This window comes from Phascolarctos cinereus, unplaced genomic scaffold (assembly GCF_003287225.1).
Source record: "Phascolarctos cinereus isolate Bilbo 61053 unplaced genomic scaffold, phaCin_HiC Scaffold_3;HRSCAF=262, whole genome shotgun sequence".
Taxonomy (NCBI): Eukaryota; Metazoa; Chordata; class Mammalia; order Diprotodontia; family Phascolarctidae; genus Phascolarctos; species Phascolarctos cinereus.
In genome coordinates, this window is record NW_027555736.1 from 15,787,067 (window position 1) to 15,812,008 (window position 24,942).

Consider the following 24,942-nt stretch of genomic DNA (forward strand, 5'->3'; position numbering starts at 1 on the left):
TAGATATCATCCCTTTATATTCAACTCATACCTCTATGTTCTGTCTATATATACTCCTTCTAACTACCCTAACAATGAGAAAGATCTTATGAGTTACAAATATTATCTTCCCATATAGAAATGTAAACAGTTTAACTTTCTTAAGTCCCTTATGATTTCCCTTTCCTGTTTACCTTTTCATGCTTCCTTTGACTTTTGTATCTGAAAATCGAGTTTTTCTATTCAGCTCTAACCTTTTCATCAAAAATGCTGGAAAGTCCTATTTTTCACTGAATATCTATTTTTTCTCCTGAAGGATTATACTCATTTTTGCTGGGTAGGTGATTCTTGGATGTAATCCTATCCCCGTTTACCTCTAGAATATAATATTCCAAGCCCTGCATTTCTTTAACATAGAAGCTGCTAAATCTTCTGTTATCCTGACTGTGGCTCCACCATACATGAATTACTTCTTTCTGACTTCTTGCAATGTTTTCTCCTTGACCTGAGAACTTTGGAATTTGGCTATAATATTCCTGGCAGTTTTCATTTTGGGATCTCTCTTAGTTTCTGATTGGTAGATTCTTTCAATTTACATTTTACTTTATGGTTCTAGAATGTAAAGACAATTTTCCTAATTGTTTGAAAGATGATGTCTGGGCGCTCTTTTTTGATTACAGATTTCAAGTAGTCCAATAATTTTGAAATTATTTCTCCTTGATCTATTTTCCAGGTTAGTTATTTTTTTTCCAATGAAAAATTTCTCAATGTCTTCTCTTTTTTCATTCTTTTGGTTTTATTTTATTGTTTCTTGACTTCCCACAAAATTGTTAGCTTCCATTTGCTCCATCTTAATTTTTAAGGAATTATTTTCTTCAGTGACCTTTTGGACAGCCTTTTCCATTTGGCCAATTCTTCTTTTTAAGGCATTCATCTCTTCATTGATTTTTTTTTCATACCTCTTTTACCATTTGGACTAGTCTGTTTTTAAGGTGGTAATTTTTTTAAATTTGTGTGTGTGTGTGTGTGTGTGTGCATGTGCGTGCTTTAACAAGCTGTTGACTCATTTTTCATTATTTTCTTGCATCACTCTCATTTTTCTTCCCAATTTTTCCTCCACTTCTCTTTCTTGCTTTCACAATATTTTTTGAGCTCTTCAATGGCCTGAGACCAATTCATATTTTTCTTGGAGGCTTTGGATGTAGGAGCTTTGACTTTGTTGTCTTTTTCTGACTGTGTGCTTTGATCTTCATTGTTATCATAACAACTTCCTATAGTCAGAGGGTTTTTTTGTTTTGTTTTTCTTTCCTTTTTTCTTTTGTTTGCTCATTTTACTAGTCTATTACTGGACTTGTTAAAGTAGGGCTATACTTCCAAGCTGAGGGGCCTACTGTCCCAATCTTCAAGGGTTTATGCAGCTGTTTTCAAATAAACATCTAAGGACCTATAGGTTTTCAGTTCTTCCAAGATAGCATGATCCAAGGAGAGGTACTTATTATGCTCCTAGCCTGTGCTCTGGTCTGTGAGCTATCACAAGCACTGTTTTCTGTCCTAAAACTGTGAGAAGGTTTCCCCACCTCCCTCCACTGTGGCCACAAATCTCCTATGTTAGTGCTCCCCCTCACCCTTGGACTGCCACCCAGGACTACTACTAATATCAGAGAATGGGCAAAGCAACAGAGTTCCAATCCAGTGTTATCAAAAAGACACTTGTCACCTCCTTCTGACCACTTGTCTGAACCCCTTACAGTCTGTGGGCTGAGAGGTCTGGAAGAAGCTTCTGCCACTGCCAGTTCATCACTTCCAAGGTCTGCTGCAAGTTTGCTGGGGCTAGGCTGTGCTGGTGCAGCCTCTGCTGAACTGCACTCCACTCAGTCAGGTGTAACAGACCTTTCCTGCTGACATTCCAAGTTGTTTTTGGAATCTGTGCACTGAGAGTTTGGGAAATCTCCATTGCTATCACTGATTCAGTTGCCCTGAGACCTGTTTCAGGTTTTCTGGGGTTGTGCTGGTGCATCCTCCTGGACTGAGTATCCTCTCTCACCCTGGTGCAACAGACCTATCATGCTGACCTTCCAAGTTGTCTTAGGATGGAAAGTTGTTTCACTCTATCTTTTTTCTGGGTTCTGCTGCTCTAGAATTTGTTTAGAGTCATTTTAAAGGTATTTGGAAGAGTTTGGGGGAGAGCTCAGGTGAGTCTCTGACTTTACTCTGCCATTTTGGCTCTGCTTATCACTTTCTTAAGGTGACACAATCAACTGAACAATAAATTAAGCCCTGACTTGTAGTGTTTGCTGCTTTGCAAAGCACAGTTGCTAAAGCTGAAAAATTTAACAATTAGCTCTCAAGACTGCATTTGAGCTGACTCTAGAACACTTCAGTAAATATATCACTTTAATTTTTCCAAAGCCTATATTTAATTTGGTCCTTAAAACAATACTATGAGGTTGGTGCTATTATCATCCCCATTTTCCAGATGAGGAAATTGACCTCATTGTATTAGAGTCACAGAGCTGTTAAGTATACATGGCTGGAGCTGAACCCATTTCCTTATGCATTCAAGTTGATAACTTTATCCATCATGCCACATTTCCTCTGTTTAAAACATTACCCTAAACTGAACCATGAGGGAAGCCAGTAGGAAGTCATTTTATGAAGGAAAGCCAGGAAAGGTGACAAATTTCCAAATACATAAAGGTTTGTATTGGAAGGCAAGAATAAAGGGGTTTTATAAATGTTTCCTAGGAATCTGGGGGGGGGGGAAATGGCCAGGACTGAGGTGAGAGGAATGAGGAAGAGAAGGCAGAAGGTGAACTAGACAGGTATCTGAAAGGGCATAAGCATTTCTAAAAGGGAATTGACCTAACCCCCAAGGTAATTATACATGAAAGACCAGGTTTTTTGACAGTAACAACAAGAAGCTCAAGATATTTTAGACTTTAATGAACTTTATTTTACTCTGAGGACATTTGTTTGGGTCAGGTAATAGAACATCTGGATGTGTGCTTCATAAATATTAGGTTAGAAAAAGAAAGCTTAGCTGGACCCCAATGGCCATAGTGTCTGACAAGAATAAGCCCTGGAAGCTATTTGCAACCTGGATACATTTCAAGAAAACTTGGGCATAGTTCAATATTTCAATGAAAACCTGGCCTACTTAGGCTGAATGGAACTTGGCTAGAGTAGATTTGTGGTCTTTTTTGTTATTTATTCTTGGATCTTCAAATTCTAGTTCTATGTTTCTTTTTAAATCGTGACAGATTTCTTTCTCACCTAAATATTTAAAATGGGAGGAAAACACCATCACAAAAATATTTCTGTCACCCACAGAATTTGAAAATAGTTGCTAACACATTCTTCTATAGGAAAGACAATCTCATTTTATCACCCTTCGTAATAATTGCTCATCTATCTTCAAGTTTTTCCTTAGGGAAGTTTTTCAAGTTCAATGCCCATCCTGGCCTCTTCAGATCTGATTGCACTCACTCCCTTCACTTTCTCTCAGTGTGACTTTGTTTCCTGCACTTAGAAATCTAAGTCATTCCTTACTTTTTACAGCTAAAATCAACCTCAAAGGTAATTTCCTCCAAGGAATCTTCATGCATTTCAAAGAAAGAAATTGATTGGCTGAGTTGTTTAACTGCAAAGAAAATCACCATTGGTCATATTGTGTGTGTGTGTGTGTGTGTGTGTGTGTGTGTGTGTAAAACATATGTATGGACATGATGGTACTCTAGAAAAGATTTGCCATGCAGTGACTTAGAGGATTATTGATGAATTGGCCACAGATTTTTCACCCGATAAAATGCTTTGTCAGCCCTATTTCATCCACAAGTAGAAATATCTAGAGCCTGGAAAACTACAAACATTTCTTTCATTTCAATGACTAGGCAGCCAAATGCAGAACTTCCTTAAATGTAACACTTATTTCTGTTGTTCCTTTAAAAGGTACAAATCCTTTAAAAATTATGAAATCTACCCTGTAATTGCATAAATCTCAGAATCACAGAATCGAAGAGTGAGAAGGCACATTGGGTCCAACACATACCTGAACACAAATCCTGTGCATGACGTCCCTGACAAGCAGTCATTCTCAACATATTTGAAGACCTCCAGTGATGGAAAAATCACTGCTTCCTGAGGTATTCCAGTCTATAATGGAATTTTTAAAACTCAGGGATACAGTCATTATTCTGAGAAATAGGTAGGGGGAGATTTTTGTTAAATTTGGGTTTCAGAATTAAAATCAAGGAATATATTTTTAGGTAAGTTCCCTTCCCTTCCCTTTCCTACTCTCCCCTTTTTCTTTCCTTTTCTTTTCCATTCCCTTCCTTTCTCTTTTCTTTCCTCCCCTCTTCTTCCCTTTCCTTCCTTTCTTACAAAATATTGTTTTTCCTTGTTATCGCCACATTAAAACATAAGCTCTTTTATAGCAGGGACTGTTATTATTATTATTTTTTTCCTTGTATTCGCCATACTTAGCAGAGTGCCAAGCATGTTATAAATGATTGATAAATGTCTATTGAACTTGGAAGACTTAAAAGTTCTGCTCTACAATGACAAATCATAATTCCAGAGGACAATTGATGAAGCATGCCTCCTGACAGACAGGGGCTGGACTCATATACACAATGAGACACACACTTTTAGGTGTGACCAATTTGAAATTTTATTTTCCTTTACTCTGGATATATTTTAACAAGGGTTTGAATTTTCTTTTTCAGTTTTAAGAGAGAAAGTAGCGGGTAGAGAAAAATAAGTGCTGGTTAATTAAAAAAATAAAAATAAAAATAAATGCTTCTTGCCTGACAGGTTATTCCGTCTCCATACTCTATGCATTGCACTAGTTGTACCCCCAATCATTCCAGCCTCTTGGCTTCCTTGACTTTCTTCAGGATTCAACTTAAATACTACCTTCCTCTTCCATCCTTCCTCTAACCTCTGCTATCCCTGTGAAATCCCATTACATTTATACTCTCTATACCACACACACATGTGCACACACTCACATTTGCAAGTTTTCTCTCTCATTACAATGTGAGCTCTATGATATTAAAGACCTTCCCTTTTTATTCCTTTTTTATCTCTTCCCCCCCCCCCAGTGATTGGCACACTGCTGTTGTTGTTTCAGCCAGGTGTGAGTCCTTGTGGCCCCATTTGGGGTTTTCTTGGCAGAGATATTAGAGTGGTTTGCCATTTCCTTCTCCAGATCATTTTACATAACCCAAAACTGAGGCAAAGAGGTTACATGCCTGGTAAGTATCTGAGGCCAAATTTGAACTCAGGAAGACAAGTCTTCCTGACTTCAGGCCCAGCATGCTCTCTGCTGTGCCACCTACTGCTCTTGGAACTGACAAATAATAAGGACTTACTAAATGTTTGTTGACTGACTGAATTGCTGCCTTGCATAGAATACACTTGCTAAATGCTTGGTAAATGAACTAATTTATTATATATAAGGCTGCTTACTCTCATAAACAATTATACTTTTTATCAATCAGATATTAACACACATATTCACAAATAATTTTCAGGGTAATTATAGTCTTTAAAAAGTTTACTTTCTATTGCTACTACCTTAAAACCAACCATACTACATTAAAGTCTCATTTGGCATAGCTGTATGTGTGTGTGTTTAAAGAAAGCAAACAAACCACTTGACCTTGACACATTTATCCTCCCATTTTTTCTGTCCTTTATACCAGATGTCCTGTTTTAAGATCTTATTTGGCAATGTAAAAATTAATAATAATGATAAATAAATAGTTTAAACTTGGCATATTGGTCCCTTTATCTCTATTGTTATTTCTCCACTTCCTGAGTTTCCAGAAACAATGACAGAAGTAAAATGCTCAACGTATACATTGTTTATTTCAGAATGTGTAAGTGACAAGTCAAAAATGATGCTCCTTCGAGGTCAGAACAACAACACAAACAATATAAACTCTATAGTGTTCTAAGTTTAGAAAACTGAATGCGGAAACCCCGTGGAAAGCTAGTGAGGGTGGTCTCTGTCAGCTGTAGATTTAAGGAATGTAAGTGAGCGGTTGATAGAATCAAGGGACCCATCACTTCCTTGAAATTGTGACAACTTTGGAGGAAGAAATGGTGGGATTAGCAACACAAAAGGCCGCAAAAAATATTCCTTTCTCTCAAGAGATTGACTTCACAATTGAAAATGAAGAAATACTCATTGCTGAGTCAAACTCAAGAAAACTGGTGCCAAATCATTGTGTAATTCAAGCTCCCCCAATAATTATTGTACACGTTATTTTCTTGAATATGACAGAAGTTTGCTTAGCTTTTTGAAGAGAATCGTCCTTCTCCTGGCCTGAATTGCATATTTCTAATAAACAAGCAATAACAACCATAACTACATTTGTACAACATTTTAGGATTTGTGAAGTGCTTTATGTGTATTATCTCATTGTCTCAACAAGATCTCTATCATAGAATCAGAAGTAGAGGGCTCCTCAGGGACAATCTACATCTCATATCTGAACAAATGCTCCTTCTATGTTATCTATCCACCTCTGCTTCTAATCATATATTGTTGAAAGGTACTAGAATCACCTCAGCCTAGAGAACTAGAAATCTATTCAAAGGGTAGTACTCTTAACATTCTCTAATTCCCTCTCACTTGCTCCCGAGAAACTCTTCAAGACTTTCTTGCAGACACCTTCCACTTCCCAGGTATTAATGGATCTCACCTTATATAAGGTTGAAAACAGGCTCTTAGCTTAGAGCCCCCATCTCTTCCTTTCTGTACATCTCATAATCCCTTCTTATCATCCGTTAGTATAGACTTTCCACCAGTTTCTATTTAAGAAATGGTTCTTCTCTCTACCTAAACCATTTGCTCTGTGCCTCCTCAATCCTATCTCCTCTCCTTTGTCTCCTTCAGTTATGACATCCTTTTCTGTAATTCTCAACTTTTCTTTATCTAGGTGGCACAGGGCTAGAACTTAGAGCAAGCCTGAACAGCATAGGATTTGCAGGTTGCTTGTGGCTCACCAAAAGATTTTGGGTTACCCTACCAAATTTAGAGGATATAAAAGAAAGTAAAGATGTAATGAGTGCTTTGTCCGTGCCCTGCTTAACCCACCTCCCACTATTGTGCCCATCATGTAACTTGGCAGGTGGGTTGTCACTGCACTCTCTCTCCTGTTTGTTACATGACCCATAACAACCAACCATTTTTATTCTGTTTCTAGTCTGAGAGAAGTCATGTCGTGATAAATAAAAAAAAAACCACCTTAAGTAATATGTATAATTAATTGATATTAATTAACATTTCCCTTTTTTAACATGGTTTATTTACAAATTTTTTTAATCATTAATTAAATTTTTCCTTGGAAAGTGACCTCCTAAAAACCTATCTCCAGCCCCAAGAAGTTTAGCCTATCTTAATTTTGGCCCTTACCTACTGTCAAGTTGTGCAGGCCTGACTTAGAGGTAGGACAACCTGAATTTGAACCTTGCCTCAGATATATAGTAGCTGTGGGACACTAGGCAAGTCATTTTACCTTCTTCCAACTCAGTTTCTTCGTCTGTAACTACCACTTCTACAGTTCTCTCAGATTTGAAAAGTGTTTTACAGATATTATCTCTTTTCATTCTCAAATAATCCCAAGAGTAAGTAGCATTATTCTCCCACTTTTATGGGAGAAGAAACTGAGGCACATAGCAGTTAAGAGACTTGCTCAGGATCAAATGGGTAGTAACTATCTACAGTTAGATTTGAACTCAGGTTTTCTTCATTTTCAATCAATCATGTGCAGGGACACTGCCTTTACCATCTGAGTAAAATGGTGATTATGAAGATTATATTAGAATATACACATATACATAAATATATTATGTATATGTATACACATGTGTGTATCCAACTATCTAGACATATCTTTGCAGATCTAGATGATATATTGTTATTCATTTATTTTAGTTATGTCTTATTCTTTATGACCCCATTTAGGATTTTCTTGGCAAAGAGAATGGAATGTTTGCCATTTCCCTCTCCAGATCATTTTATGTATGAGGAAATTGAGGGAAACAGGGGTAAGTGACTTGCCCAGGATCACACAGCTAGCAAATGTCTGAGGCTGCATTTGAACTCACCCAGAGCTCTAGCCAATGAGCCACCTAGCTGCCATGAAAGCTACATAAATCCTAGTTATTATTAGTATTTACTGGATCCTTGCCTTGCAGTCTACAAACACACCTAAATCTCTCCTAACTTTAATACATCTTCACTTGACACAAACCAACCCACCAAACTTTCTTCCTATAAATCTCCTTTTCTCAGTCAAACCCTTAGAGAAAAACTCCATTTCAAACTTTTGACCAATTCCTTTCCTCTCACTTGCTTCTCTAACTCCTAGACTTTTCTTCTGACTCATCATTCAGTAGAAACTGTTGTTTTCTCTAAAGTTACCAAATACCTTTTAACTGCCAAATCAGATGGTCTTTTCTTAGTTTTCACTTTTCTTTTTTAAAATTTTATTTAATATTTTATTTTTCCAAATTACATTAAAATAACAATTTAACACCTTTTTTTCTTCAAATTTTGAGTTCCAAATTCTTTCACTTCCCTCCCCCTTCATTGAGAAGACAAACAATTTTGACACAGGTTATACATATGTAGTCATGCAAAACATATCTCCATATTTCCACATAAGTCATTCTGTGAAAGAAAACACAGAAAAAAAAACACCCTAGAATAATGAAGTATAGAAAAAGTGTCTTTAATCTGCATTCATAGTTCTACCAGTTCTTTCTCTGGAGGTGGACAGCAGCTTTCATCATAAGTCCCACAGAATTGTCTTGGATCACTGTATTGCTGAGAATAGCTAAGTTATTCATACTAGATCACTATAAAATATTGCTGTTACTGTGTGTAATGCTCTGATTCTGCTCATTTCACTTTGCATTAATTCAGGTAAGTCTTTCCATTCTTTTTTCCTTAGAATGTTCTGCTCTTAAAGCATAATTTCTTAAAGCATGAAAGTATTCCATCATAACCACATACAATTTGTTTGGCCATTCCCAAGTTAATGGGTGCCCCCTCAATTTCCAATTCTTTGTCATCACTAAAAACTGCCATAAATACTTTTGTACATATAGGTCCCTTTCCTTTTTGATTTTTACCTCTTTTGGATACAGGCCTAATAGTGATATTGATTGGCCAAAGAGTACGCATGGTTTTATAGCTCTTTGGGCATACTCCCAAATTGTTTTCCAGAATGGGTGGATCAATTCACGACTCCACAAACAATGCACTAGTATTCTAGTTTTCCCACATTTCCTCCAACATTTGTTATTTTCCTCATCTTTCTTAACTTCTCAGCATTTGACAGTGTTAATTACCCTATCCCTCTGTGTCCTTTAAACATGCCAGAGTTATCCTCACTCTCTTGCCACTGTTTCTAAGACTTCTTTGCTGATTAATCAAAGATACCAGTGTATTTCAAAACCACCTATACATAGGTATTCTCCAAAGCTCTGTCCTGGCCCCCCTTCTTTTCTCTGTCTCCACTCTCTTTCATTGATCTCATCAGCTCCCATGGGGATACAATAATAATAATATAATAATAACAATAATAACAATAATAATAATGATGATGATAATAAATTAGTAATAGTCAACATGTACACAGCATATATGCCAGGTATTATGCTAAACACTTTGCAAATATTATCTCATTTCATCCTCACAATAACTCCGGGAGGTGGGTGCCATTGTTATTGTGCAAGTGTGTGTGTACATGTATGTGTGTGTGTGTGTGTGTGTGCATGCAAACTGGGTCAAAAAGGGGTTAAATGACTTGCCCAGGGTCACACATATAGTATGTGTTTGCTTCAGATTTGAACTCAGGTCTTCTTAAGTCCATGCCCAGCTCTCTTCCCTCTATGCCACCAATCAACTATTGTCTCTCTATTCATATGACTCTCAGATCTATATCCCATCCTTATTCTCTTTCCTGAGCACCAATCCCATTGTAACAACTGCTTACTGGATATTTCAAATTGGATGTCTTAGAGATATCTCCAAGACAACAAAATATCTTTCACCCAAACTCTCTTCACTTTCCAATTTTCTTTTTTTTTAGTCAAGGATATTTCCATCTTTCCAGTCCTCTAAGTTCATGGCCTCAGCCATTATTGACTTCTCACTCTCCTACAGCATTCCAAATCAACTCAGTTGCCCAGTGTTGGCTCTTCTACATTTCCAGCATCTTTTGCATGTGCCCTTGGCCTTTAAGTTCCCTTTTGGCTCTGAATTTATGATCCTATTGTCAATTGTCTCACTCACAGAACATCACTCAAGTTCAAGTTAAAGCAGTTCTCACCTAATCTAGTACAACAGGCTGCTGATAAATGTCCCTGACTCAATCCACTTCCCTCTAAATCATTCCTCATCTCACTGCCAAAGCAGCATGCCTAAAGAACTATTAAAATCATATCACTATTCTGTCCTCAAATCCCAGTGGCTTCCTATGTTTTTATTGTATTGTTCTGTCATTTTTCAGTCATGTCCTGCTCTTCATGATCTCATTTGAAATTTTCTTGGCAAAAATACTGGAGGGGTTTACCATTTTACTCTCCTATTCATTTTATAGATTAGGAAACTGAGGCAAACAGGATTAAGTGACTTGCCCAAGGTCATATAACTAGGAAGTATCTGAGGCTGGATTGGAACTCACAAAGATGAGTCTTCCTGACTCTAGGTGTTACATTCTATCATCTACTCCATTATTATTGACTTTAGAATAAAATGAAATTTCTCTGCTTAGCCTTTAAAGCCCTTCAGAGTCTGAGTCAACATTCTTTTCCAGGCTTATTACACAATATCCTTAAATAAACAGTCTAATTTCCAGTTGAACTGTGCATTTATTTATTTTTTTTAAACTTTATTAATTTATTTTGATTTATCAACAATCATTTCAATATGCTTTTGAGTTTAAATTTTTCTCCCCCTTCCTCCTCACCACCCTTCCCAAAATGGCACACAATCCCATATAGGATATACATTTACATTCCTATTAAACATATTTTCACATTAGTGAAGTTGTAAGTAAAAAATAAAACCAATAGGAGGAACCATTAGAAAGAGGAAACAAAACTCAACAGAAGAGAAAAAAAATATAGCGATTCAACTTCCACGGTTGTTTCTTTGGATGTGGATAGCATTTTCCATCATAGCCTTTGGTGATATCTTAGATCCTTGTATTGCTGAGAAGGGTTGAGTTTATCAGTATTAGTCATCACACAATGTGGCTATTCTTGTGTACAAAGTTCTCTTGGTTCTGCTCACTTCACTCAGCATCAGACCATACAAGTCTTTACAGGTTTTTCTGAAGTCTGCTGTTCATCATTTCTTATAGCACAATAGTATTCTATTACATTCATATACCACAACTTGCTCTGCCATTCCCCAATTGATGGGCATCCTCTCAATTTTCAATTCTTTGCCACCACAAAAAGAGCTGCTATGAATATTTTTGTACATGTGGGTCCTTTCCCCATTTGTATGATCTCTTTGGGATATAGCCCTAGAAGTGCTATTGCTGGGTCAAAGGGTATGCACATTTTTATAGCCCATTGGGCATAATTCCAAATTGTTCTCCAAAATGGTTGGATCATTTCACAACTCCACAACAATGCATTAGTGTTCCAATTTTCCCACATCTTCTCCAGCATTTATCATTTTCCTGTTTTGTCATGTTGGCCAATCCGATAGTTGTGATGTGGTACCTCAGAGTTATTATGATTTGCATTTCTCTGATCAATAATGATTAGAGCATTTTTTCATATGACTATAGATGGCTTTAATTTCTTCATCTGAGAACTGTCTGTTCATATCCTTTGACCATTTATCAATTGGGGAATGGCTTGTACTCTTATAAATTTGACTTAATTCTCTAAATATTTTAGAAATGAGGCCCTTATCAGACAGACTGGTTGTAAAAATTATTTCCCAATTTTCTACCTTCCTTCTAATCTTAGTTCCACTGGCTTTGTTTGTGCAAAAACTTTTCAATTTAATGTAATCAAAATTATCTATTTTGCTTTTCATAATGTTCTCTATCTCCTGTTTGGTCATGATTTCTTCTGTTCTCTGTAGATCTGATAGGTAAACTATTCTTTGTTCTCCCAGTTTGCTTATAGTATCAGCCTTTATGTCTAAATCATGAACCCATTTTGACTTTATTTTGGTATATGGTGTGAGATTTGGGTCTATGCCTAGTTTCTGCCATACTTTTTCCAGTTTTCCCAGCAGTTTTTTTCAATGAGTGGGTTCTTATCCCAGAAGCTGGGATCTTTGGGTTTATCAACTAATAGAGTAGTATAGTCATTGACTACTGTGTCTTTCATATTTAACCTATTCCACTGATCCACCTCCCTATTTCTTAGCCACTACCAAGCAGTTTTGATGATTGCTGTGCTATAATGCAATTTAAGATCTGGAATTGCTAGGCCACCTTCCCCTGCATTTCTTTTCACTAGTTCGTTTGATATTCTGGACCTTTTGTTCTTCCAAATGAATCTTGTTATTATTTTTTCTACTCTATAAATAATTTTTTTGGTAGTTTGATTGGTATGGCACTGAATAAGTAAATTAGCTTAGGTAGGATTGTCATTTTTATTGTATTAGTTCGGCTACCCATGAGCATCTGATGTTTTTCCAGTTATTTAGATCTGATTTTATTTGTGTGGAAATGTTTTGTAATTGTTGAGCTGTACATTTCTAACCCACAAAATTTCATCTCCTATCTTTCAGTCTTGAACAGGCTACCTGCCATGTCTAGAATTCACTCCCTTTCACCTTTGCCCCTTACAATCCCTAGATTCATTCAAAGCTCAGTTTGGGCTGTCTACAACATTAAACTTTTCTTGATTTCCCCAGCTATTCCTGCCTCCTATCTGTTTCCCCAAAACCACTTTGGGTTTACTTTGTATATATTATTTCCTTTGTTAGAATACAAATTATTTGAGGGCAAAGACCACTGCATTTTAGTCTTTGGATCCTTTGTGCCCAACACAGTGCCACATGCATAGTAGGTACTTTACAGATGACTTCTGAGTTATGGCCTGGGATCTGGAAAGTGATCATCTCCTGCTTAAAGATCACCAATGAAGGGGGCAGGTCCACCAGCCTCTCTGGAAAGCCCCTTCTTTTGTCATAGTTTTAACTGTTAGGATGGATTTTCTAAATATCTGGCAGAAATTTGGTCTATCCAGTGTTCCAAGTTCTTCCCTCTGGGGCTAAGTAGGACAAGTCTAATCCTTCTTCCATATGACATTAGAATATAAACAAAGAAGAAGAAAGATGAATCTTAGGATACACAAAGGCCATTATCACAGCTGATCCACAGGAAAGAGTTTGTAATTGAATTGCAAGTGTTTTGTTTGTTAAGCAAGCCTGGGTGACTGGAGCTATCAATCAAAACATTGTAGTGAAAGTATCAAGCTAACTAAAGGAATATTTTGAGATTGGCAGAGCCAACTTTTTCTTTGAATTGATTACTACAAAGGTTGGAATTGGTGCAGTTGACTGAAGATGAGCCCATTAAGTAGAAAATATTAGATATATTAGATATATTAGATGCAACTGTTTTCAGATTGAAGATATCTGAATATTTAAGAGAGTGAATGAAATCAAGCAATTCCTTTGAAATCAGCTGTGCAATTGTCACTGGTGAGACCAGTAGCCAAACTTGGAAGTCTATCGGGACAGTAGGGCCTCCAGATCACTGTTTGTACTTCTAACCCCAACCCCATGGTCATCACCCAGGGCACAATCCCTTTAGAAAGGACCTCATCATCCCAGGCACTACCAACACAAACTGCAATGGAGGGTTGAATTCTATGTCAGCCTCTACACTCTCACCAGCCCCAACTACTAGAGACCTCAAAAATAAAGTTCTCAATGCTAAAGTCTTGAGCACAATCAAATTCTTCACCTTCAGACAGTGATATTGTTTGATTAATAGGAATGGCACATAACATGCTGTACCATCTGCCTGTTGTTCCATCCTTAAGACCACTGGGCCTTGCCATCTATCCAGTAAAATCATAGGTTGTCATTCTCTCCTTTAGAGAGTTCCTTGAGATCTGGGGCTGTCTTCTCTTTCTATTTGTATCCCCAGGGCTCTTTACATGGTAAATATTTAATAGTTCCTTCCTTCCCTCCTTTTTCCCTCCTTCCCCATTCTTCCTTCCATTCCTTCCTTCCTTCCTTCCTTCCTTCCTTCCTTCCTTCCTTCCTTCCTTCTTCCTTCCTTCCTTCCTTCCTTCCTTCCTTCCTTCCTTCCTTCCTTCCTTCCTTCCTTCTTTCCTTCCTTCCTTTCTTCCTTCCATCCAATATGATTTCTTCAAAGGCAGGGATTATTTATTATTGTTGCTGTCTTTGTGTTCTCAAAAGACAATTCATCAACAAACCTTAATTGAATCCTTACTATATCCTGAAGCCTCATATACTGTTTTAAATAAAGTAGGCAATTGATAAGTGCTTCACTGAAATGAAAGTGAAAAATGCAGGGGATCCACATTTCCCATGTTAGAACTCAATAGAACATTGTCCCTGTGAAAACTTGTTTACTATTTGCTTGCTTTTGGCTAAATTTACAAAGCGATTTTTAAATTAAATATTAGTCATTTGTGTTTCCTACCTCCTGACACTCAGCCTGATTTGGAATCACGTCTGTGTTCTATCTCATTAGGTTCAGTGCACACCTTTTCATTAAGTAGTTCTATATTTCTGAAGCCTGTCAAGATACTCAATAGCAAAGAGGGACCTTGAAGCCACATTGAAACCCAGGCAACTTGAGTGCATTTCAAGGAGAAAATGGTATAGCTTGGGATGCCTTTTTCTTTGTCACTCCTTGCTTCTTAAGTGACGGATGTGTCTCTACATCTTTTAAGTTAGAGTCAGAAATAGGGCTGTCAGAATTGGGGTTAGAAATTACACCTGTCAGCCTCCCTAGATCATAGATGTTTGTTTTCCAGCTAGACTTCTCAATGAGAAAAACTATTTTGCCTCTTTTGAATCTCAAAGACAGGCACATATCACTCCTTTCCTTGGATATAATGTAACCTATGCCGATGATAAAACTTCACAAATCCAAGCATAGTTAGCTCATTCACCTATACACCTAAGAGAAATAATTATTTATATCAGTCTATATTTGTCTAACGATACTGATTTCATGTTATGTATGAGGGGAAAAGATTATAATGACAAAAACATTCTTTTTTATGAGAAAATTTTAGTATTCATTGGTGAGGTTATTTATTTTCTGAAAATATACTTCCAACAACCAGACATCACTGAGAACATAGGACAACATAATACTGTTTAGATACAAGAATAAGGAAAGGAGAAATTCTCCTGAAATTGAAAGGACAAGGCATGTCCTTTCTCAGCAATGATAAATTAAAATCTCAGAACGCCTTTTCTCTGACACATAGGACAAAATGTGAATGTGACATATCTGTCCAGTATTGTTTGTTTGATAATTGTGTATCCCATATCTGTAAGGGATTATAAATTAGAAACAGTCATTTCCCCTAAGAAGACCTGGACACTTGGCTTTCCTCCCTCCTCCCTGTCCCTTCTCTTAAATTTTAGTCCTAGCTATAGCTGTGTCCACTGGAGTAATTAAAAAACAAACAGACAATCATATGTTGATTGATTTATAGTTTCATTGCTATGGATGTTTCCTACAATAATGCAAATTGTGACTCATCTGTTATAACATGGAAGTGATTCAGGTTAGTTTTGTACTAAAGGTTAAGTTTAGAATGAAAACAGATACTTGCAGAGTCTCTAAGTACTTTTTAAAAAGAAGATTTTTCAGAAAATATAGCCAAGATGGTGGAGAAAAGGCAGGAAGTTGCCTTAGCTTTCCCCAGTTTCTCTCAAAATAACTTTAGATATTGCCTCAAAAGACATTTTAAAGCAACAGAGCCCACAAAAAGTGGGGTGAAACAAATTAAAGACCAATAATTTGGAAGGATTGCAAGAAATGGCTGTATCACGGGTAAAAAGGAAACATAACCCAGCACAGGTGAAAGCTCAAAGAGAAATACGAATTGATGCCAGGCCCCAAAAGTCCTCCTGGAAGAGCTCAATTTTTTTTTAAATCAAATAAAAGAGGTAGAAGAAAAACTGGGAAAAGAAATGAGAGTTATGCAAGATAACCATGAAAAAAGAGACAACAGCTTAGAAAAAGAAAACAACTCTTTAAAAAGTATAATTAGCCAAACGGAAAAGAAGGCACAAAAATCTGCTGAAGAAAATAACTACTTAAAAAGCAGAATTGGCCAAATGGAAAAGGAGGTACAAAAGCTCACTGAGGAAGATAATTCCTTAAAAATTAGAATTAGGAAAGTGGAAGCTAATGACTCTATAAGACATCAAGAATCAAACAAACGAAGTCAAAAGAATGAAAAAAAATTGAGGAAAATATAAAATACATCGTTGGAAAAACAATTGACCTGGAAATAGATCCAGGAGAGATAATTTAAGAATTATTGCACCGCTTGAAAGCCATGATCACAAAAAAGAGCCTTAACAACAGGTTTCAAGAAATTATAGAAGAAAATTGCCTAGATATCCTAGAACCATGGTAAAATAATAATTCAAAGAATCCACCAATCACCTCCTGAAAAAAGATCAATAAATGAAGACTCCCAGGTTGTAGTATGGCCAAATTCCAGAACTCTCAGGTCAAGGAGAAAATACTGCAAACAGCCAGGAGGGAAAAAAAATATCAAAGAGTCATAGTTAGGATTATACAGGATTTATACATCAAAGCATCAGAGGGCTTCAAATACGATATTTTGGAAGTCAAACTACATAGCAACACTGAGCTTTAACTTTCAAGTGGGAAATGGACATTCAGTGAAATAGGGGACTTTCAAACATTCCTGATGAAAAGACCAGAGCTAAACAGAAAATTTTATTTTCAAATAGAATACTCAAGAGAAACATAAAAAGGGAAAAGGGAAAGAAAGAAAGAAAGAAGGAAGGAAGAAAGAAGAAAGAAAGAAAGAAAGAAAGAAAGAAGAAAGAAAGAAAGAAAGAAAGAAAGAAAGAAAGAAGAAGAAGAAGAAGAAAGAAGAAAGAAAGAAAGAAGAAAGAAAGAAAGAAAGAAAGAAAGAAAGAAAGAAAGAAAGAAAGAAAGAAAGAAAGAAAGAAAGAAAAAGAAAGAAAGAAAGAAGAAGAAGGAAGGAAGGAGGAAAGAACAATTAATAAGGTTAAACTGTTTATATGCCCATACGAGAAGATGATAATTGCAACTCTTAAAAACAGTATCATTATTAGGACAGTTAAGAGCATATGTGTATATATATGTATATGTGTGTGTATATATATATATATATATATATATACATATATATATATATATATATATATATATATATACATATACATATATATATATATATATATGTAATATTATACATAATATATATACAACACATATATATATATATATATATAATATATATATATATATATATATATATATAATATATATAGATATAGAGATATAGAGAGAGAGAGAGAGAGAGAGAGAGAGAGAGAGAGAGAGAGAGAGAGTGTGCAGGTAAAGTTGACTTTGATGGGATAATATTTAAAAAATAAGGGATGAGAAAGAGGATTGCACTGGCAGAAGAGGGAATGGAGAAGCAGAAGAAGATAAATTATGTCATGTGAAAAGGTACAAAAGAGCTATTATACTGGAGGGAAAGAAAATGGGGGGAGTGAGCATTATTTGAACCTCACTATCACTGGATTTGGCTCAAAGATGGAATAGCATACACAGCAAGATGGTTATAGAAATCTATCTTTTCTAAAGAAAAGCAGGAGGGGAGGGGAATGAGAAAGGGGGCTAATAGAAGGCAGGGAAGATTGAAGGAGGTGATGGTCAGGAGTACTGTGAGGAGAAACATAGTGAAAGGAGAGAGAAAAATATAAATGGGAAAAAACAGAATGGAGGGAAATATAGTTCAGTAGTTATAACTGTGAATGTGTATGGGAGGAACTGACCTCCCAAAAAGCAGATGCTAACAGCAGGGTGGATTAAAAACAAGAATCCTACAATATGTTGTTTACAAGAAACACATCTGAAGCAGAGATACACATAGACGAAAGGTAAAAGGCTGGAGCAGAATCTATTGTGCTTCAGCTGAAGATAAAAGAAAAAGAAAAGGCAAGGGTCACAATCCTGATCTCAGCCCAAGTAAAAGCAATCAGACTATGTTTAGCATTTGAGCCAGTGACATAACTAATAGGTTTCTATCTCAAAGAGATCATAAAAAGGAAAAGGATCTATTTGTACAAATAGTATTTATAGCAGCTTTTTTTGTGGTGGAAAATAATTGGAAATTGAGGGGATGCCCATCAATTGGGAAATGGCTGAACTAGTTGTGGTATTTTAATGTAATGAAATTCTATTGTTCTATAATAAATGACAAGCAGGCAGATTTCATGAAAAACATGGAAAGATTTACATGATCTGATGCAAAGTGAAGTGAGTAGAACCAGGAGAATATTGTACACAATAACCAGAACATTTTACGATGATCAACTACAAATGACTTAGTTCTTCTCAGCAGTACAATGATCCAAGGTAATTCCAAAGGACTCATGATGGAAAATGTCATTCACAGTCAAAGAAAGAACTCATAGAGTTTGAATGTAGATCAAAGCATGCAATTTACAATTTGTCTTTTTTTTGTGGTGTTTTTTTTTTACTTTTGGTCTATTTCTTCTTTCAAAACAGGAGCAATATGGAAATATGTTTTACATAACTGCTCACAAATAACCTATTTAAAATTATTACATTTTGGGGAAGGGGGTTGGAGAGGGAGAAAGGGGGAAAATATGAAATTCAAAAGAAATAAAAATTAATGTCAATTTTTTTCATTAAATGTAATTGAAAAAATTACTATTTAAATAAAGGATAATTTTTAGCCATAGCAGAGAAATGATATTTGGTAAGAATATAAACCTGATTCACCTTGGCATAATTTCCCCACCTCTGTGTTGCCTGTGTGGTCTTCTTATCAGATAATAAAGGAAAACAAGTGCTATCTCCTCTTGGGCTGGGTTTTATACTTAAGTTTTAAAGGAAGCTACAGGAAGAGCTTAAACCTTAGTCTCCTGTCCCAGTTATGTCTTGAAAATGGTTTCAGTGCCTTTTGAGGAAGGACTAGCTTCATTTTCATGGTAGATAAGGGTCCCACCTTACTCTCTATGCTTCCTTGCACTAGGCAGCTGCTTCTGCAATCCTTCACAAATTCCCAACACTGGATTTATCCAATAGTTTAGCAGTCGCCCCTGCTTGAAGTCATGAATATACCAGTGCAGTCCTCAAATTATTCCAAAAATTGGTATATATTTCTCTGATGACAACTTTAATTGTATTTTTTTTTGAAATTCCTTAATTGTTACAATGCATGTAGAAGCTTTCTCAAGGTCACCACAATTTTCCATTGTTCAATGTGACATGCCCACTTTTAACTAGAGTGTCTGTAATGTCCTTATATTAATACTGCTATAACATCAATGCTAGAATGTTGCTGTTGAAAAGACTATGAGCAGTAGCACAGCAGAAAACGTGACAGTGGGCCCATTTATAGTCAAAACCAGTGTGGCTTGACCATGTCTTAATTATTTCATAAGTAGAATTTCTGCAGTCTTTGTTTTGAGAGATCCCCTTCATAAGGTGAAGTAATACTTACATCAAGTATAATGAACTTTATCTCTTTCTTTTTACACACTGACCTAATAGCTTTCCTTAAAGTGAATCACAACTGCTTTTAACTTATCAGTTGGCTATCATGTCTCCCTGTCCATTGCCTCTGTTTTCTCTTCCTCTGCAGAAGTAATCCTTGTTACAGGAAAACATCTTAATATGACATAATCTCAAACAAAGTACTTTCCTCTGACCTCTCTACTTTATCAATGGCATTCTTAAACCATCAGGACCAGAACTGAACATAGTACCATAAATGTGGTCTGACAAGGGCAATGTACAGAATGACTATCACTTCCCTATTCTTATCAAGCCATACCTCTCTTAAAGCAGTCCAAAACTGTATTACCTTTTGTGAATGACATTCTTATTGTAAGATCCATTCAATAACTTATTGAACAATTATTTCTTAATTAAATACTATATATCAGGCACCATGCTATGTTCTGGGAGTACAGAGACAAAGACAAAGCCACCCCTACCTTCAAAGAATTTCCATTCTATTGGGAGAAGTGAGTACAGACAAGTAAATGTGAAATGCATAGAAAGTAATTTCCCTGGCAGAAGAAAGGTGCTAAAAATTGGGAAGGGTAAGGTGAGCAATTAAGGTAAGTCTTATGTATAAGGTACCACTTGAGCTTTCTATGCACTAAAAGAACAGGGCCTCTATTAAACTGTTCTTTATCCATGTCACTGCTACCACATACAATGGAATGTAGTCATAGTTTTTTAATCCTGACCAGCAAACCAGTATAAAACACTAACTGTCACAATTTAAAGATTTTGCTGGTATATTTTCAAAATGGCAGATCTCCAAATAATATTTAGGCTTGTCCCTGGTTTGTCCCAAACCAGAAAGTTACTGCAGGATAAAGAAACATGTCCATGATTCCCATTTGTTATTTTCTAGCCATAGACTAGCCAGTTCGCTTTTGCCTTTGCTTTTTTAAGCAGACTTAAGTTCATCATTAAAGCATATTGATTTGAAGTTCACTCACCCCATCTGGTCTGCCATCAGAAGCAGTGACTATCAAAATGTAGCGGTCTGTGCTTTCTCTGTCCAATGCTTTTCCCAAGGTAAGAATACCAGTGCTAGTAGGGTAGAAAATTCAACAGGAAAAAATATGTCATTAGAAAAATCTACAATGTTTACAATTAATTTCATTGGGGGAATTTTAGTAAAACTTTCTATTTCTTCACACATAGATAAAATATCTCAGATTTGTCTTTTGGAGAAGAATATTGATGTTCAACTTATGTACAAAAAAGCATTCTTGACATGGAATCTGTAGACTGGTTGCAAGTTTCAGCTCCTACACTTACCAACTCCCTGACTTTGGACAAGTGGCTTCATTTCTTTGAATTTCATCAGAATGTCATCATTAATACCATATATGACTAGAAGGAACCTTCCCCACGTAATTTAATTTGATCTTCCTCAAAATCCTATCATGTTGTCAAGACCAGTATCATTAAGATTTCCAGGAAAGACGAGCCTGAGAGCGGTTAAATATTCTGCCCATGATCATGCAGTTAAGTGTGAGAAGCAAGATTTGTATCCTGTGCTTCCTGACTGAGTTTATTTTTTTTCATTTCTATCTCAAACCTATTCCTGATTCTCCCATAATGCCTCAGCTGACTTCTTACTCTGGAAGAGTCTTCCAACTCTGCAACATTCTTACCCTGGATAATCCCTCAGCTCCTGAGACTCTCTCTTCTCACTGATGAGTTCCTTCCCAAGTTTCTTTTTTTCAGCATTAACCAGGTCAGTCATCCTTCACTACTCTCCTGATTCTCTAAACTTCACCACCATTACTCCATGTGGCTACCTTCCCTAGCTCTCCACCCCCTTTTTTTTAAAATTTATTGTGTGTGTGTGTGTGTGTGTGTGTGTGTGTGTGTGTGTGTGTGTGTATCTCTCATTAGAAAGTGAGCTCCTTGGGGAAAGAACTGTCTTCTTTTTCTTTCCATTTGCATTTTTAGTGCTTAGCATGATAACTGACAGATAGAAAGTGATTCATAAATGCTTATTAGTTTTATTTAACTTAGTTAAGTACTCTACCCACACCATACCTCACTAAGCCACTTTGATGAAATAGGAATGCTGAGACTGGCTGGTGTGGTTTGAGAGATAAATATCTGAGCTTAGAATCAAGAAGACATGGTTGTAAAATAATTTGGACTCATACTCAGTGGGGGATGTTGGTCAAATCACTTATTCTTCCAGTGACCCCAGATAACACTCTAAGAACTGGAAGTTTTAGGGGAGGTGATGATCTGTATCAGTAGAAATTCCTGATGAGGAGATTCTTCATAAAATTACAGGACTGGATCCTTCATCCCTCATATCTCTACAACATACATATACATACACAAATGCACACACACATAAAAACACATATGAATATATGTGTATATATATATACATATGTGTGTGTATATATATATATACATACATATATATATATATGTATGTATATATATACATACATATATATATGTATATACATACATATATATATATATATATATATATATGTATGCATATGTCCATATCCATAAAATACATATCTCCTTTTCTGTCATCCATCCATCTATCTGTATCAATTCACTAATTACTACACAGGGCAGGCTTTTATAAACCTTAAAACACCGTGGAGATGTGAGTGTTGTTGTTTTTGTTGTTGTTATTATTTTAAGCTCTAGGTAGATAAAGGACTATAAGGCTGTGACAATTTTTTGAAAGAATTAAAGATGATAGAACTGAAAGGGTTTCCTGAACAATGCATTCAGGAAGGGCAGCACCATAATCAATTCAGAAATCTTTGTGTCTATTTTATTCATGAAGATTCCCTTGGTAAACAACTCCATCACTCTTCAGTATCCAATAGCTCTTACAACCAGTGGATTATCCCCATGACCACCCCAACCATTATTATTCATTAAAAAATGTAGTCCAGTATTTTATATAAAAAAACCATTTTTCTCAAAAATGGCCATCAATCTTGGCATGTCATGACATAGGTTCACTACTAAGACTTGGAAGGGACATTAGAATCCATCCATTCTCTTTTGAGATGAAAAAATGGGGTTTAATATAGGGTCAGTGATTTGCTCCAAGTTGCATAGCTGGGAAGGAGTGCAGTGGGCTTTGAGGAATGCTTCTCTTATTCCAGAACCAACACCCATTTTTTTGTGATCTTCACTGCCAGTTGCATTATAATGTTACAAAACACACATTATTTACTTTTAGTATTACTGGAGATCCACAGATGTTATTCTCTTTTTATGGATGAGAAACCAAAGACCATAGAGGTAAATTCAGTTGACCTGAATTCAATTCAATTTCAATAGATCATGAGCTCAATGAGGACAGGAACTATTTTATGTTTTGCATTAATATTTCTAGAACCTTTCACATATTAAGTGCTCATTCTATTGAGATTATAACAAACTTATTCAGCAGCTACACTACATAAAATGATTTGCACAAGCTCATGGAGGCAAGAAGTGGTAGGGACACAATATGACATGAGCTCTTCCAATTAAAATGCTAGGATCATAAACATTTGTGATGATAGTGACCTTAGAAGCCATCTGGTAGAACTTCATTTTTACAAATAAGAACATTGACATTCCCAGAATTGCACAGCAAGTAAATGTCAGAGGCAGGATTTCAACTTATGTCTTCCAATCTTGAGATCCTGTACTCTTTCCTTTATGACCTCTTACTTCCCCAACATTATTTTTTTATCTTCTACTTCTTCAAGAGAAGCAATTTAAAATAATTGTTAGTATCATATAAGGATTAGTTGAATGAACTAAGTATGTTTAGCCTGGAGAAGAGAAGACTCAGGATGGAGGAAATAGGGTATCTGTGTTCAATTAAAGGCAGCAAGTTGTCAATGTGGATAGAGGGCTGAAATTAAATCAGGAAAAAAAAGTTTAAATCTGATTTCAGACCCTTCCTAGCTGTGTGACCCTAAACAAATAACTTAACTTTTGTCTATCTCATCTATAAAATAGGCATAATAATAACACCAACTTTTCAGGCTTATTGAGAGAATAAATAAGAGAATATTTATAAACTTCAATATGCTGGCTATTATTATTATTGTTACTATTATTTGTATATGAATAGTTGACACATGGAAAAGGTGGCCTTCTATAAGGTATATTTTAGAGGGGATTCCTTCTTTGGATATTTGTTCAACTGGATGATGACTGACATAGCATCCAATCCTGAAATTATATGATTCTGTGAATTTCCTAAGTCTGTTTAACAGCTCTTTAACCATCATATGAATTTCCCTTTTGAAAATGGTCCAAGTTCTATACAAGTTTATCCCCTAAGTTTCAGAGTTTGGTGTTGGATACAAGAGTCTAATAATCTGATGTGTACTTACTGTGATGGTAGCTTAGGAGGTTTGGAGAGAGGAGTGCTATTGACAATGCCTGGGTTCATGTAATTCAAAATGGAACATTATCTTATTAACTAAGCAAATGCACAAGAACACTGGAAAGCATTCTGGAATGGTGTTGAGTTATGGTTCAGATGCAGATCACACTCTAGTGATAATAAATCTCAATGAATTCAGTCTATGAATTAAAAAAGAATCAATTAGAGGGAAAATTGATGTGCAGAAAACAACAAAAATCATTGTTCATTTACTGGTGGATTTTTGCATATTGGACCATAGTCCAAAGATTTTATAGGATTAAATAATTCCTCTAATATCATCAGGAAGAGGGGCAGAGCCAAGATGTTGAAGTAAAAGTGGTGACTTGCTTGAGTTCTCCTCCAATCCCCTGTAAACATCTGTAAAAATGACGCTAACCAAATTATACAGTAGCAGAATGCACAAAAAGACAGAGTGAAACATATTTCCAGCCCAAGATGACCTAGATGGTTGATAGGAAAGGTCTGTTATGCTAGGTTGAGAGAGGAGCTTAGTTCAGCATGGGCCACACAGGCAAAGATGGAACAGCCCTCAGGAGACTGAATTATGGGTAGCTATAGTAGCTTCCAGACTTCTCAAGCTACAAACGCCAAAGACAACTTAGAAGGGCAGTGGGAAAGGTCTGTCAGACCTGGATGAGAGAGGAGCATGGACTAGCCCTGGCCCTCACACAGCCCTGGGATGGTAGCCACAATGTGCTGCTTCTAGAGCTCTTGGCACACAGACAATGGGGG

The 24,942-nt window shown here is 36.2% G+C and overlaps 1 protein-coding gene across 2 annotated transcripts in view; it reads right to left on the minus strand.

The window, feature by feature from the left end:
- The window catches only part of PCDH15 (protocadherin related 15), a 1,495,046-nt gene that overhangs the window by 317,072 nt on the left and 1,153,032 nt on the right, over positions 1–24,942 (minus strand). For both annotated transcript variants that reach the window (XM_020978669.2, XM_078150714.1), the window contains one exon: positions 20,747–20,840. In XM_020978669.2, the coding sequence (XP_020834328.1) occupies positions 20,747–20,840 (94 nt within the window). The remainder of the gene's footprint in view (positions 1–20,746; positions 20,841–24,942) is intronic.